General features: G+C 45.1%; 1 protein-coding gene across 1 annotated transcript in view; it reads left to right on the top strand.

Moving 5' to 3' along the window:
* The first annotated feature begins 396 nt into the window (after nucleotides 1-396).
* The window catches only part of HHAT (hedgehog acyltransferase), a 101,803-nt gene continuing 87,059 nt past the window's right edge, over nucleotides 397-15,140 (top strand). Inside the window, exons 1-2 of the mRNA XM_036273305.1 lie at nucleotides 397-673; nucleotides 6,618-6,751. Of these exons, the coding sequence (XP_036129198.1) occupies nucleotides 6,661-6,751 (91 nt within the window). The 5' untranslated portion in view covers nucleotides 397-673; nucleotides 6,618-6,660. The remainder of the gene's footprint in view (nucleotides 674-6,617; nucleotides 6,752-15,140) is intronic.

The raw sequence follows: 15,140 nt of genomic DNA on the forward strand, positions 1-15,140 counted from the left end.
AGACCAGATGACGATAAGGTCCCCACTGATTTTGAAATTCTGATTTGGGAGCATAATTACTTTTTCATTCTCTCTCTCGCTCAACCTTTTGACCTTTTATATAATAAAGATCCATTGTGAAATGTAGTTTATTCACTAACTTTCCAGATTTTATTTATTAGGAACTCTGACATCCTGGTGTGGTAGGCCATGTCCCTGCCCCTCTTAGAAGGCCATTGTTGCTCCGCCCATAAAGAGGTGGGGTCTCCCTCTTGCCTTGGGGCTGGCCTTTTGAGTTGCTTTGACCAATAACATGTTCCGTGAATTCTGAAGCCTGGTCCTAAGTGACTTTGCACTTCTTGCCTTTTTTTTGTTTTGAAACCCTGAAGCTGCCGCGCTGTGCAGGGTCTAGCCCACCAGAGGATGAGAGCCCACATGGAGAAGCCAGACACAGCTGGCATCAACTGCCAGACATGTGCGAGAGGTCATCTTGTGCCCCACCCCAGGCCCCGTTGAGCCACGTGGTGACCTTGTCATGAGTGGTGCCCGGTGAGGTCAGCAGAATGACTGCCCAGATTGGCATCACACAGAATCATGAGGAAGAATAACATCTTTGCTTTCAGCCACTGTGTTGGGATGGCTCAGTATGCAGCGATACGTAATACGACATTTCGGTGCATATTTGGAAGTAATGGTATGTATTCTAAAATATTCTGTAATTCAACTTTTTGCCCAGCTCAGCAGACCTCCTCCAATCTGGATAATCATTCTTCTGGGTTTGGAGAAGTGTTTCCCCATAGTATTATGTGGGTAGAAGAATACACTCCTTTTTTTTTTTTTTTTTTTGTGGTATGTGCCCCTAGCGGGAACCGAACCTGGGACTCTCTGGTCCTCAGGCCAACGCTCAACCACTGAGCCAAACTGGCCAGGGCAGAATACGACTTTATAAAACCCTTTAACAGGGTTTGGAGAAAACTGGGATGTTCGAAGACAGGATGAGTCTAGACTTGGGTTTTCTGGCAAAAATCATGTAATTTATATTCTGCAGAATAAGTTTCTGTTTCATTAATTTGGACCCTGGAAAAGAGCAAAAGTCTCATACCAATTTTTTTCAGATGCGCAGAATATTGCCCTACTATTTCATCTTCTCCGAGGCTGCTGCCGTTTCAGTGGGCTTGCGCTCCATTGCTTTTATTACTTTGTGGTTTCCAGAATGCTTGTTTGGTCCTGCATTTAGAACTCTTTTAACTTTACTCGGCCCTTATCTCTGTGGAACTGCTGACTTTCCCTTCCTATATCTGAACTAAATTGGTTTGGTTTAGTTTGTGTTCGGTAAATCTTTTAAGGAATGTATGAGTTAGGTATTTCTTATGTATTTTGATTACATCTAGTTGATTTTCAAGTTTTCTTTGCTCCCCAGGGGATATCTAAATTATACATAACTTAATAAATTATCTTGTGTTTATGTAGCTTATATTACCTGCTAACATCCAATGGATTGATTTCAGCATAGATGTTGAAAAAAAAATGAACCTGATGCACCCTGTAAGAATAGGGAGGTGGCGGGGGGAAGGCCCGGAGAGGGACTTGGTGGGTATGAATCTCAGCTCAGCTGCTTACTAGCTGGGTGATTTGGGGCAGGTTTCTTGACCTTTCTGGACCTGGGTTTTCTCGTGTGTTAAATGAGGATACCAGAATGACCAAACTCAGAGTTGTTATAAAGATTAAGTGAGATAATACTTGTGAAGTGCTTTCTCCACACAGGTAATCTCTAAATAGTACTTATTACAGCACAGCTGTTACCAGCTCGTAAAAATTCCTTTTTCTTTTTTTTATCCTCACCTGAGGACATTTTTGCATTCATCTTCAGATAGAGCAAGAGGGAGAGGGGGCCCTGGCCGGTTTGGCTCAGCGGTTGGAGCATCGGCCTGCGGTCCTGAGAGACCCGGGTTCGGTTCCCACTAAGGGCACGTACCTCGGTTGCAGTTTGTCCCCGGCCCTGGTTTGTCGTGAGGGTGGCAGCCACTCGATGTGTTCCTTTCTCATCGATGTTTCTCTCTCTCTCTCTGTTCCTCTCTCTCCCTCCCACTCTACCTGAACAAAAAATGGAAAAATGTCCTCGGGTGAGGATTTAAAAAAAAAGGGAGAGGGGGAGGAAGAGAGAGAGAGAAACATCATTGATGTGAGAGAGACACATCGACTGGCTGCCACCCACACAACCCCAACCAGGGCCGGGGACAAACTGCAACTGAGGTACGTGCCCTTAGCGGGAACCGAACCTGGGTCTCTCTGGAGCACAGGCCCACACTCCAACTGCTGAGCCAAACCAGCCAGGGTGAGGAAAATTTCAGTGTAGGACACTGAGCAACAGTTCGTAAAACTGGTCATGGTGATGCCGCTATCAGAAGGATGGTTAGTTTAATGCTGAGAGCACCCCTCTAATGGCCTGGTGCACGTGGGGATGGGGTGGTAGCCTGGTTAATGGTAGAAATCAAGACCGAGAAAATGTTTAAAATGGAAATAGTGGAATCCATTTGTTGCACACATCAAAAATAAAGATGACAAACATTTGAAATGATAATGGTGTTTGCCAGGGGGAACGCATCTTACGGAAGTTATGTTTATGCAAATTTCAGGCTTTGGCACAGTGAGCCCAGACTGGGGAACAGGATTTCTGTCTGTGAGAGCGTGGGTGTTGGGAACTCGGGTTCTGGTTTTGCTCGCTGGCTGCTTTTCCCTGAACAGGACTCTTAATTCCTGATAAAGAACTAACAGTACTCCTGGTGAGGATCAGAGTAGATGGCATCTTTGCAAGTGGGTGGAGTATTAAATGACGAGGTCAGTGTAAATGGAAGTTCCTTCAGTATAGAAGGAAAACTCTAGGAGCTGAGGCATTCTTGCCATTTCACACCGAAGATTTTATTCTGTGGGCCTCCTGAGTTCTGTGGTCCTCAGATGAATACTTTTCTGAAATACTTTGGGGGGTCTTATACTCAGTTTGGAGGAAGGGACAGTTCCCTGTTACTCCAGTCTGAATTCCTTCCCTGTGATCCCAGGGAAACCTCTGCCACAGTTTCCTTCCAACACCCAATATTGAATGCATTTTCTCCTTGGCTCCACTTGCCACACATTTCTCACTCTTGTTAATAATATTAGCTTTGAGATACGTGGTCTTACAGCTTTGGAGCTGCTGGTTTATGTTCTTTATTTTCCCTGTTTTAAAAAATATATATCCAACTGCCTCACGGACTAGTTGGATGCCAGATGCAACTTAATTTTTCTTCATCTGTGCTGCTCTGCTTGAGCACCTTCTCCCACTTCCCACCGAGGCCCCGGATCACTGACCTCTGCCTTAGACCCCACCACAGGGTCAGAGGGCTTCTTCCTGTGCTTTGCTCAAGTAGTGAAATGCACTAGCTCGTGAGCCTGAGGTTTCTTTAGGAAGACAAGTTTAAACTTGTAATCATATACGTTTAAGCCCTCTGCCTTGTGGCTCTTACTGTCTCTCCACCTAAACTGTCCACATTCCTTGTTCTTCACAGCCCTGACCAGCATTCGCACTGAGGTGGCAGTGTGCTAGACACCTGTTCCCCATCAGACGTCCAGCAGTCCCCCTCAGCTCTCACAATCCATGGCCCAGACTGGTCAGGTAGACTCTTACTTAAAAACAGGCCGTGTTGCTATAGATTGGCTCTTCCCTACAGAAACAGTGTTACAAATGATGATTCACGTCTGGGCTGTCTCACAGATACCCACGTAGCTGATCATGTTTCTGCAGGACTGAATGCGTGCACAAAGAAGAGAAAAGAAGGTTGCAGTTTGTCCCGGGCCCTGGTTGGGTTGTGCGGGTGGCAACCACTCGATGTGTCCCTTTCACGTCGATGTTTCTCTCCCCATCTCTTCCTCTCTCTCCCTCCCTCTCTATCTGAACAAAAAACGAAAAAATGTCCTCGGGTGAGGATAAAAAAAAAAAAAAATAGAAAAGAAGCATTGCTTTTTGCTTCTTTGATTTCATCTTGACAGCTTATGCCTGCAAAGGACATGCTCGTTCAGGGAATGAGGAGAGAAACGTGAGAATTTCCTGGGAGCGTTTTTGGGAACCTTTTTGAGCCAGGACATTTTTGTAAAGTCCTGGTTATATTCCCAAATGCGCAACTTTCCTCTTCTTTGATACTGTTGAATCACTACATTCTTCAAAACATGTCTGCTTTGATCTGCCTTCTGAGCGCGCCCCTGAAATGCACAGACAAGCCCTCACGGGGAGGACTCTTCTTGAGATAAGCGGGCAGGAGTTGAAAGGAGAGGTGTGAGGAAGCAAGGTCCGGTAAGAGCACGTGGGTGTCTGCGTGGTGGTGGTGTTTTGAAGAGGCGTCCCTGGAACTGGGAGCGATAGACCAAGAACAGTGAGAGTACCTCATGTCATTCCTTTGGGGACAAGAAAAGAGGTGGTGAGGATGAGGCAGAGACGCTGGGCAGAAAGCTCTCTAGGTTGTCCCCAAGGACTGTCTGTCCCGGGGGCCTTGGGTTGGGTTGGGAGGAGGAAGAGGAACAAGACATTCGAGAGCTCTGGGGATGTCCGTCTGCTGAAGGAGCCCAGCAGCAGGTGGGATGGCCATGTCCCACAGAAGGTCACTAGATGTCCTCGATTCCCAAAGGAAATCAGAGCTCTGGCTCAGTAAGCTCCTAATGAATTAAATCCACTCACTGGCCCTGCTGATGGACTGTAGCTAATGTTTGCCGAGTGTCCACTCTGTGCCAGACTCTGGAGAAGCATTTTACATTTCATCCATTCAGCAGCCCTGCGAGGAAACGCATCTGGGAGGCTGTGACCCAGGCAAGTCCCTCAGCCGACCCTGGACTGCCCCCAGCTCCGCTTGGTGCAGAGGGCACCACCGTGCTGTCAGGTGGAGGTCATGGGGTCCAGTCCCCAAGTTTTAAACGTGAGGACACAGCCCTCCGCTTTGTTTCTCGTTACCAGGTGTCTGCGTGTGTCTGCAAGACAGACAGACAGCTGAGAGCTGCCTCGTTGAGGGAAGTGTGACGGCCCTGAGCGTTGTAGTTCCGACCGTGAGATCATTACTGCAGAGGGACTGAGTGTCTAGAAGAGGGTTCGTGATGAGCTTCTAAAGAGCAGGGCTTCTAGAACTTTCCTTTAGTCTCCAGGACTATTTGTGTTCAAATTTCAGTAGCACTTTTAGGGGTTCAGCTCTTTGTTAATCACAGATTTGTAACGAAGTGAGGAGGTCATCCAACATACTGCTGCCCTCCTTTGAAAGGAGATGCATGACAAAACCCACAGGTTAACGTTAATTTCCCACTAAAGGAGTGGCTGGCATATTTCTACAAATTTCCAGAAAGAAATTTTAAGATATTCGAGGAGATGCCCGGTATTTAAAAATAAAGTGACTAGCCCGGCCGGTATACTCAGTGAACTGTGCGTGGTCCCATGGACTGAGAGGTCCCAGTTGGATTCTGGTCAGGGCACATGCCCGGGTTATGTGCAGGAGGCAGCCGATTGATGTATTGTTCTCACATCAATGTTTCTATCTCTCTAAACAAATCAGAAAAAAAAAAAACATATTAAAAATAAATTAATAAATAAAAATAGAGCGATTAGAAATGTGTGAAGCTAGAAGTAGTTCCGTAAACCAGTCGGGGGACCCAGGAGGGCTGTCGTTGAAGTTCGAAGAGTTAAAGAGTCCCAGACAGAAAGCGTGAATGTCTGCTTTTGGGTCTGAGGTTGCGGGAGAAACCTGAACCGACCTGACTTTCAGGGCTCTCTGGTTAGAGGACCACTCACTTGTGACCTCATATTTCATGCAAGCACAAGTTTATATCCCTTTCTGTTCTGTGTCCCCTTAGTCCGAAGAAAGCGGTTTGGGTGTGGCAGATTCTGGGCCGGGCTCTAAGGACGAGTATCTCCTTGGACGCCCTGGCTCAGGGGACGGTGAGGGCCAGGTGGTCCCAGTCACACGTAAGGAGGGAGACTGACTGCTGCAGAGTGGGCACCTAGCAGTGTTTGCACAGCGGCCCGGCTCTGCCGTGAGCTTCCCTTTACGTGCACAGAAGAGGGAAGGCGGAACAGTTTCCCTGAACCCATTCTTAGGAGCAGCCGAGGGAGGACACTGGCGGGGAGGGCCAGGAGGTTCAAGCCAGTGGCTTAGAACAGGTTGGAGATGATTTGAGCTTTTCTTTCATTCAGGCTTTTGATGCCATGTTTTATTCAGGGAGCAGCTTGTAGTCCCTTCTTGCTACATCACACACTCTGTGCTAGGTGTTGAGGACTCAGAGACCATGGTCCCTGCTCCCTACAGGTCCACTCCACGGGGAGAGACAGGTGTATCAGGCAACGAGGACAGAACTGTCTGGTGAACACTGTGATGGGAGGAGGATGGGGTCTACAGGAGCTCAGAGGGAGAGACCTTCCCCCAGGGAAGCAGGGTGTGTGTGTGTGTGTGTGTGTGTGTGTGTGTGTGTGTGTGTACATGAACTGGCAGGAGGAGGTTTCACGGGGGTTATATCTGTGTCACCTTGAATAGTGACGGGTCCCTGGGAGAGTGAGTGAACGGACTGGTGATAATGTGCTGTTCTCTAGTGTCACGTCCAGGCTTAGTGTTTTCATTTGTTTCTCTGTCTAGAAACTCTCCACTTGGGCATCAGGACCTCCTGTCACAAGAAGCAATGCTGCCCCGCTGGGAACTGTCTTTCTACCTGCTTGCCTCACTCGGCTTCCACTTCTATTCTTTCTATGAAGTTTACAAAACCTCCAGAGGTAAGTCCCAACTTTTCTGAACTTGTATCCAGAAAGAAAGGTGGGCGGTGGTGCTCAGGAAGATGGCCTCGGGCTCTTGGGATGACTCGGGCCCCACTTTGCTTTCCCTTCTTCTTAGACATTTTGAATCAACGAGTCAGTGGAGTTTTCCACCACAATCCTGGCTCTCTTAGGTGGTCCTGTGGCGAGTCCTCCGTAATAAGGGGGTTTGAGTCAGTGGCTCTTGAAGGCCGCAGAGGGGACTTGCATCATAATTTGCAGTAACCTCTGACTCTCTTGCAGACATCTGGAGACAGCTCATGGTGTTAGAGGCCCAGACTCCTTTTCCTCTTCTTGTTCTGCTGTCTTTAGTACTCCTGTGTGTATTTAGAAGAGGAATCATCACCAAGTCCACATTCCAGCCCACTGGAAGGGGGTTGGGAACCTTCCTTTCCTTTAAGGGTAGCTTGGCTAGTTACCCTCGTCACTTCTCACATCCAGTTGGCCAGATCTGAGCTCTGGCCACCCCCGGGAGGCTGGGAATGCCATCTGTAGTTTGGCGGCTGTACTGTGGAAGAAAGAATTTTGGAGGCAGCATGAGCGATCTCTTCCGTAGTCAGGGACAGTTTCCTAGAGGTGATGGTGAGCCTTGCCCTGAGGAAGAACAGGAGTCAGCCCTATGAGAAGGGGGAGGATCTGTGGACAGAGATGAGTGTGCAGGCAAGTAGCCAAGTGTGTGCAGTGCCACTGGGGTGTGAGAAAACACAGCGTGGGCTGGGAAGTGCACACCACTCCCTCGGACTGGCGTGCAGAGTGCAAGGGGAGAGGGGCACGAGTAGAGCTTCGAGCACAAAGCAGGGATAGCGTGTGAAAGACCTCACATATTCCGCTGAGGGCGCAGGGCTGTATCTCAGGGCAGGGCAATCTGTAGTCGTGGTCACTTAAAACGGCAGCGGCAGGTTTTGGGAAGCACAGCTGGGCAGGCCCGACCCTCAGCCTCTACCTCCTGTGCTCCACCAGGATGGACTTTTCTCCCGTTCTGCGTATGTCCCTCAGAATAGCCGACACAGTATGGAAGGAGATGAACGAAGTCAGCAACCTAACACCACCCAACTCTGAGACGTAATATTGTGTTGGCTATTCTGGATATTTTGCCTCTCCATATAAACGTCAAAATCAGTTCGTCATTATCCACAAGATAGCTTGCTGGGATTTTGATTGGAATTACACTGAATCTGTAGATCAAGTTGGGAAGAATTGACATCTTAACAATAGTTCTTGATTTCTTTCATCAGAGTTTTCTAGGTTTCCTCATATATCACTTGTACATATTTGTTAAATTTATACCTAAGTATTTCAGTTTGGGGGCAGCTAATATAAATGGTATTGTGTTTTTAATTTCAAATTCCACTTGTTCATTGCTGATTCATAGGGAAGCAATTGACTTTTATATATTAATTTTGTGTCATATAACCTTGCTCTAATTCCTTATTCCAGGAGATTCTTTGGATTTTCTTCCTAGAAAATCATGTTATCTGCATACCAAGAGTCTTATTTCTTCCTTTTCATTCTGTGTATGATTTATTTCGTTTTCTTGTCTTATTGCATTAGTTAGTACTTGCAGCACGATATGAAAAGGAGTGGTGAAAGGGGACATTCTTTCTTTTTTCCTGACCTTAGCAAGAAAGCTTCTAATTTCTCATTATTAAATATAATGTTAGCTGTAGGTTTTTGTAGATGTTCTTTATCTAATTGAGCAAGTTTCCCTCTATTTCTAATTTACTGAGAGTTTTCATCATAAATGAGTGTTGGATTTTGTCAACTGGTTTTTGTGCATCTATTGATATGATCATATGATTTTTCTTTTCTAACGTATTGATGTGATGGATTCCACTAATTGATTTTTGTGTTTGGTGAGACTTTGTTTTTAATAAACCTGGACTTGACTCAGCTGGGCAGTTCTTCTGCTTCATGTATCGTTACCTGGGGCTGCCATCATCTGATGGCTTCACTGGGCTGAAATGTCTATGATGGCTCACTCACATGGCTGGCTGGCAGCCAAGAGTTCAGCTGGGCACTGTCAATTGGAGTGCTGTGGTTCTCTCTCAGGAGCTGTCCATGTGGCTTTCATGTCTCATAACAGAACAGCTAGGTTCCAGGAGGGAGTGTTGCAAGCGCACAAAAGCAGAAGCATCACATCTCTTAAAGCCCAGCCTGGGAGGTTGTATAGGTTCCTTCTGCCTCATGTATTGGTTAAAGCAAATCACAGGGCCAGTCCAGATTCAAGGGGAGGAAAGACCACCCCTCTGTATGGCTGGATTAGAATGTATGTATAGGGGGAGAAGGAACTGATGGTGGCCATCTTTGGAGTCTCTCCAGCACATGGATGCCGAGACTGGAAGATGTAACTTGTTCAAGGTCACACATCTAACAAGTAATGGAACTGGGTTTAAACTCTAGATCCAATATTTTGTTCTGTTCTGCCACTCGTATTTATAGATAATTCAGTTTCCTAAAGCACCTTGCTTTAAAGGCAAAGCCCTTGTGTCTATTCTACTATTGAACTTTAAACTTGTATCCCACAGGAATAACATTTTTCCTTTCTGTGCCGTGTAGCTACAGGCTTGGGGGTGGAAGGGGGCCCTTCTGTGGGTACAAAACTTCTGCACCTCGACTGATTCAGAGGCTGTAGTGCTGTCTGACTCATTACTGACCACTGCCAAGCCTAACACTCCTTTATCTTTTATGTTTTTCCTGTTCATGGCAGTGCTAACGTGTTTGGCCACTCCCAAGAACGGTCTTCTTTCTAATGCTTTTGCCAGTTCAGCTCAGGGAAGCCGACCCCCCTGCCTGGCCAAAGTGTGAGATTAAGTATGAATGCTGAGTTTTTGCTTTCTAATTCAGGAGAAAAGTGCTGCTTACTCGCAGGTCTTTGGGAAAACTGTCTTCTGTCAACACTTTTGGGGTGTCTGTATCTGGAGCAGATACAGGCAGGGCCCAGGACAAACTGGAGGCTCAGAACTTATTAAGTGGTATGCTGCCCGTGGGCGTCCGCACAGCTGCACTTCTGGGCATGGGGCTTGTTTACTGTGTCTCCCATCAGAGTGGCAAGGTTATCAGGACCCTGGGGACAGCAGGCTGAATTCAGCAGCCTTCGTCCAGTGGCATCTCCTGGTAAATCCACAGCAGGGACCAAACAGAACACCCCTTGTTCCTCCCAACTCTGCCAAGCATAGGGCATCTCAAAGGCATATGGAAATACTGGGGGTGGTGGGTGGAGATGCTGTGCCTGGTGACCTCTCCCCGCGTGCTCTGCACTCAGTATCCTGGCTAATCCAGACCTACTGCTTTAAGCGTGTGCTTCGTGGTTTAGTAGAGGTAGAAACACTTTTATTTCTCCCTGCTTGCACATAACACGAGGAAAGGTATGGTACGCCATGCTCAACCCTGAAAGAATTCATGCCGCTGCCCAAAGAAAGGCCATGTGCTTTTGTGTTTCCTTCAGTTTAGTGCAGTTCTTAGACTGAGAACAGTTATCAGTGAAAACTGAAGAAGCATCTAGGAGGGGAAGTCGTCGGCTGCTGTTTCAATTTACTACCTATTGGTTTATATTGACATTTTCTATTTTTTTTCTGGTATCTGTTTTGACACTTTTTGATTTTCAAGGGATCTATGCATTTTATGTAGGTTTTTAATTTCATTAGTATATTGTGGTTCAGAATACTCTTATTTTAATTTTTTTGTTATTTCTGTAATTGGCTTTTCTTTTTCATTGTACATGTTGTTCACTTCTATTTTCTCTGTAACTTCCTCCCTTGTTCATCTCTCCTTCCTGTTCTTTTTTTTTCTTTGATCAAGTGTGCCAGAGAGCTTATTATTCTTTTCAGCTTTGGGCTTTGTTAAATTTCTCAATTGTTTTTTTTTATTCTCTAGTTCATTGACTTCTGCCTTATCTTATTATTTCCTTCCTTATTGTTTCTTCAGGCTTGCTTTGTTCCTTTTTATTCCACCTTCTTGAATCGAATGCTTAGCTCATTGATTCTAAGGAATCAGTTCATATGGTTGTGTTGTGTTGTCTTTCTCTGAAGGATTTTCATAAGAGGAATGACAGTCAAACACATGAATGTTTTTAAGGTTCTTGCTAGACATGCCCAGACTCTCTCCAGGAGGCTGTGCCGGTGAACACTTCTTCTGTTGGAGAGTGTCCACCTTATTTTAGTCCCAGTGAGCTGAGCTTTCTTCTTTAAGCCGTCTCACATGTATTTGGTATTTCACATGAAGTGAAGCGTTAAATTGTTTTTTTTCCCAAATAGATACCCAAACACAATTTATTAATCTTTCTTTCCATATTAAATTATGATGCTAAAAAATATTTTAATTGATTTTTTGGAGAGAGATGAAAGGGGAGAGAGACAGAAATATCCATCAGCTGTCTCCTGCACTCCCCCTGCTGGGGATCCAGCCTGCAACCCAGGCATGTGCCCTGACCCGGAATCGAACCAGCGACCTTTTTGTGCACAAGACAACGCCCAGCCAACCAAGCCACACCAGTCAGGGCTACGAGGCAATCTTAATCATGTGCTAAAATCTTATATATTCTCCAGTCTGTTTGGGGAGATATCTTTTGTTTGTTTCTTTGATGTCTCAACCAAGTCTTACATTAGTACTGAACTGCTTTAATTATTTTTGCCTTATAAAATGTTTGAGTATCCAGTGGAGTTAGTTACCACTCATTGTTCTTTATTTCCACACTTTCCTTATCTATTTTTATTCTTCCAGATACATATTTGAAATTCTTTAAATAATCTCAATTGTGTTCTTATTAGAACTACAGCAAATCTAAAAATTAATTTATAATAATTAACATTCTTATAATATTGTGTCTTTCCATCTAGGAATATGGTATTTTTTATTTATACAAGGTCTTCTGTTACTTCTTTTAATGAAGGTTCATGGTCTTCTTCATAATAATTCCTGCTAAAATTCCTGTTAAGAGTATTTCTTAAGTCTTTTTTTTTTTTTTTCCTTTTATGATTGGGATATTTCCAGTTATATTTTCTATAATTTATAGCTGATTATTTCTGGTCTGTAGTAAAAATGTTTATTTTTATTTGTTTTTATATTCTAACAATTTTTTAAAATACGTTTATGTTCTGTTGGTTTATCATTTGATTCTCCTGGGTTTTGTATGTAGATAATATCATCCAGAAGTAATGATAATGATTTGGTTTTACCTATTGTTGCTTAGCTAGGAATTCTAGAACAATATAGTTGGGAAAGGATGCTACTTTTGTTTTCGTTCTAACTTTAATGAAACTCCCTATATTGTTTTTACCATTAGTGAAAAGTTGAATAAGCTTTGCTTAAACAAAAAAATCATGTTAAGAAATCTTTCTAAACAGTCTTCTGAATCTAATATGTGGGATGCTGGTAGCTTCTGTGAAACATAATATAATGCTATTTATTGGGCAAGCATTTTGTATCATTATTAAATCTTTAATAAAAGTTTAATTCAGTGATTAAAAAAAATGAAATCTTTCTAGCCTCACTTCACTAAATTTCTAAAATCAGCAATAAATATTAATTTTTACCTATTTTAAAAGTATCTATATGATTACACAGTTTTCCAACATAGTTAATATGGATTCCTACAACAAACCTACTATGACCATGCTATTTTAAAATACTTTACTTGCTTTCATTTAAAAAAAAAAAATTGGTCATAGTCTTGGCTGGTATGGCTCAGTTGGTGGAAGCATCACCCCTGCACCAAAAAGGTGCCAGGTTCAATTCCTAGGCAGGGCACACACCTAGGTTGCAGGTTTGATCCCTGGTCAGGGTGTATGTAGGAGGCAACTGATGGATGTTTCTCTCTCACATTGATGTCTCTCTCTTCCTCTCTCTAAAACCAATTTTATAAAAAACAGTTATAAATAATTTCTAAGTGAGATTGGTTGGCCTATAGTTTTATTTTTTGTTTTAGCCTCAGATTTTAATATCAGCATTCTGTTAACTTTTTAAAATAAATGGAGAAGTTTTTTATTTTTCTTTTATATTATGGAACTGTTTAAGAAGTATATGAGATATCTGCATCAAAATTTGATATCATTCACTTGTAAGTTTGTCTAGGTGTTAACGGAGGGGAGGATACCTCATCTCCCCCTGTCGCTGCTGTGGGTGAGTTCTTGGGGTACCACTGGAATAAGTATTCCCATAGGAGGATGACATGTGGTAGAAAGCTTTATTTTCATGGAATTATACCCCCCTGGGTTTCCCAAGTCCCATTTCCCTTAGTCCAGTCATAAAAGAAGTGTAGCCAGTGCTTTGGTAGAGCTAAAATTAGAGCCAGTGTCCAGAGATTCCTTTCCAGGTTGGAGCTGGGTCCAGCTCAGCATCAAGCTAGCTTAGCTTATATTTCCCACTGCAGTTCCATCAGTCCATTCATGTGGGGTCCCCATGGCTGTGGGCCACAGGGGCAAATGCAGGAGAGCCAAGGGAACACGCCCCAGACAACAAGAGTCTCAGGGGTTCAAGTGCACACGAGCACCAGGGAAGAGCTCCTTGGTTCAAGGGATTGCGTGTTCCAAATCGTCACACCATTGCAGCGGCCATGCCCACTCTGGCCAACCAGCTCTGTCCCCCAGTGTGATTGACAGGCAAGTACCTTTCCTATGTCACCCCAACTTTACTGGGCATGTGTCTCCGCCTTCCCTATGTGGTCCCCTCCCCCAGTGTTTTGCAGGGAACATGCCTATAATGTCTGGCCTTCCCTTTGCTCCTTTTCTGTTATTAATAAGTTAATTACAATAGTATCATAGGTATGGAGTTTCTTTAGAAGTAGACTCATTGAAAACTTATTCTGTAGCTTTCAGGATTATTGATATACTTCGGTTATCTTCTTAAGTCAGTTTGAGTAATTTATATGTTTCCATTTCATTGAAACTTACAAATGTAGCAGCATAGTTGCCTGTTACATTATTAAAACGTTTGGAACCCCACATGTGTCTCGTTTCTCCTATTTTAGAACACTTACCGAAGGAGTTGAGTGGTTAGTAGGTTAATTCCCTTGCAGAGAGCAAGCTCTTGGATTCACTTAGGAATTCTGCCGCTCTTCGGTTTTGAGTGAAGACCGCTGTCTGCCGAGCGGTGGCTGCTCCGGACCTTTCGTTTCAGAACCTTCTACGTTCCTCTCCCCGAACAGTTGCCGTTGGCGATACGTGATGACTGGAACTCTGCTGCCCGTGGGTTTGCGTTTCATTTCACAAGCACTTCACTTTCATTTGTTTCATCTTCAGTGATCTGGAGTTAATGTTGACCTAAAGAAACTCCGCGACACTGTTTGAGCAGACGTGCAGCACATTATTCATTGCCGCCTCCAGCCTCCAATGTCTTTGTCTTTACGTCGCGGGTGTTCTTGGGGCGGATACAACGCTAGCTGAGCGGATTCTCCTTCTACCTTTTGTTTATTCCTGTGCACACCTGTTCTTGTCATGCCTCACCAATCTCAGTTTACGAGAAAGGACAGAGCTGCTCATTTCTAGATGAATTCTTTCACGCCGTCATTCAATGCGCTCACCTCTGGTGGGGGCTGGGCTTTGTGACCAGGAGGTAATTTTACTGTCTGCTTCCTGATTAGAGGAATTTGGCTGCAACATGGCCAGTGACTCAAGGTGGGGGGGAGGGGACGGGCAGTTCAGGGTGGGGAAACAAAGGCTACTGGTCCTGTCCTTGACCCCTTGTAGGGGACCTTGACCTGGGAACCAGGTGAGCTGGCTGACTGTGGATTGGGCCACCTGGGGCCTTTTCAGTCTACTGTTTTTTGTGAAGGGACCCAAGGGCATAGCCCCTGCAGGAGTCCAGCACTGGACAGACTGTCTGGACCGCCAGTGTTCGTAGTAGGTGTTGTGGCACAGCTGAGGCTCGGGGTGACCTGCGTGGTGGTGTTTTGTGTCATATTTGACCCTTTTTGCCTGTGGCCAGCATTGTAGGAAACAGTAGCGTTGTTTCCAGTAGCCTTCCTCCTGGGATTCCAAGCCCACCCCTTCTCTCAAGCTTGCATTGTCCTCAAGGGAGGAGAATGTGGGCCTTCAGGGAGTCTGCTTTCTTGACGCTTTTCATAAACCTGTCACAATGACTTGGGCCAGGGCCTGGGCTGTAGGGCATTGGAGGGCAACCCTAGCATTAGACTCCACCGTCCCTCCTTGTCCCCCCAGCCAGTGCTCCATGTTAGATCAAATAGAAAGAACCTGCGCAGAACGTAAGACTTCCTTTCCGCTGGACTGTTTCTGTCTCAGTGGGGCGGGGGCTCTGCTACCCCTCCCTGGAGCCCTCAGGCCTCCCATGCTAAGGGCAGGCCTGCTGGTCTGCTCCAGTAGACCCAGAATTCCGCACGTGAGTTGCAGAAGGGCAG

The sequence above is a fragment of the Molossus molossus genome, unplaced genomic scaffold (genome assembly GCF_014108415.1).
Source record: "Molossus molossus isolate mMolMol1 unplaced genomic scaffold, mMolMol1.p scaffold_m16_p_20, whole genome shotgun sequence".
Classification (NCBI taxonomy): domain Eukaryota; kingdom Metazoa; phylum Chordata; class Mammalia; order Chiroptera; family Molossidae; genus Molossus; species Molossus molossus.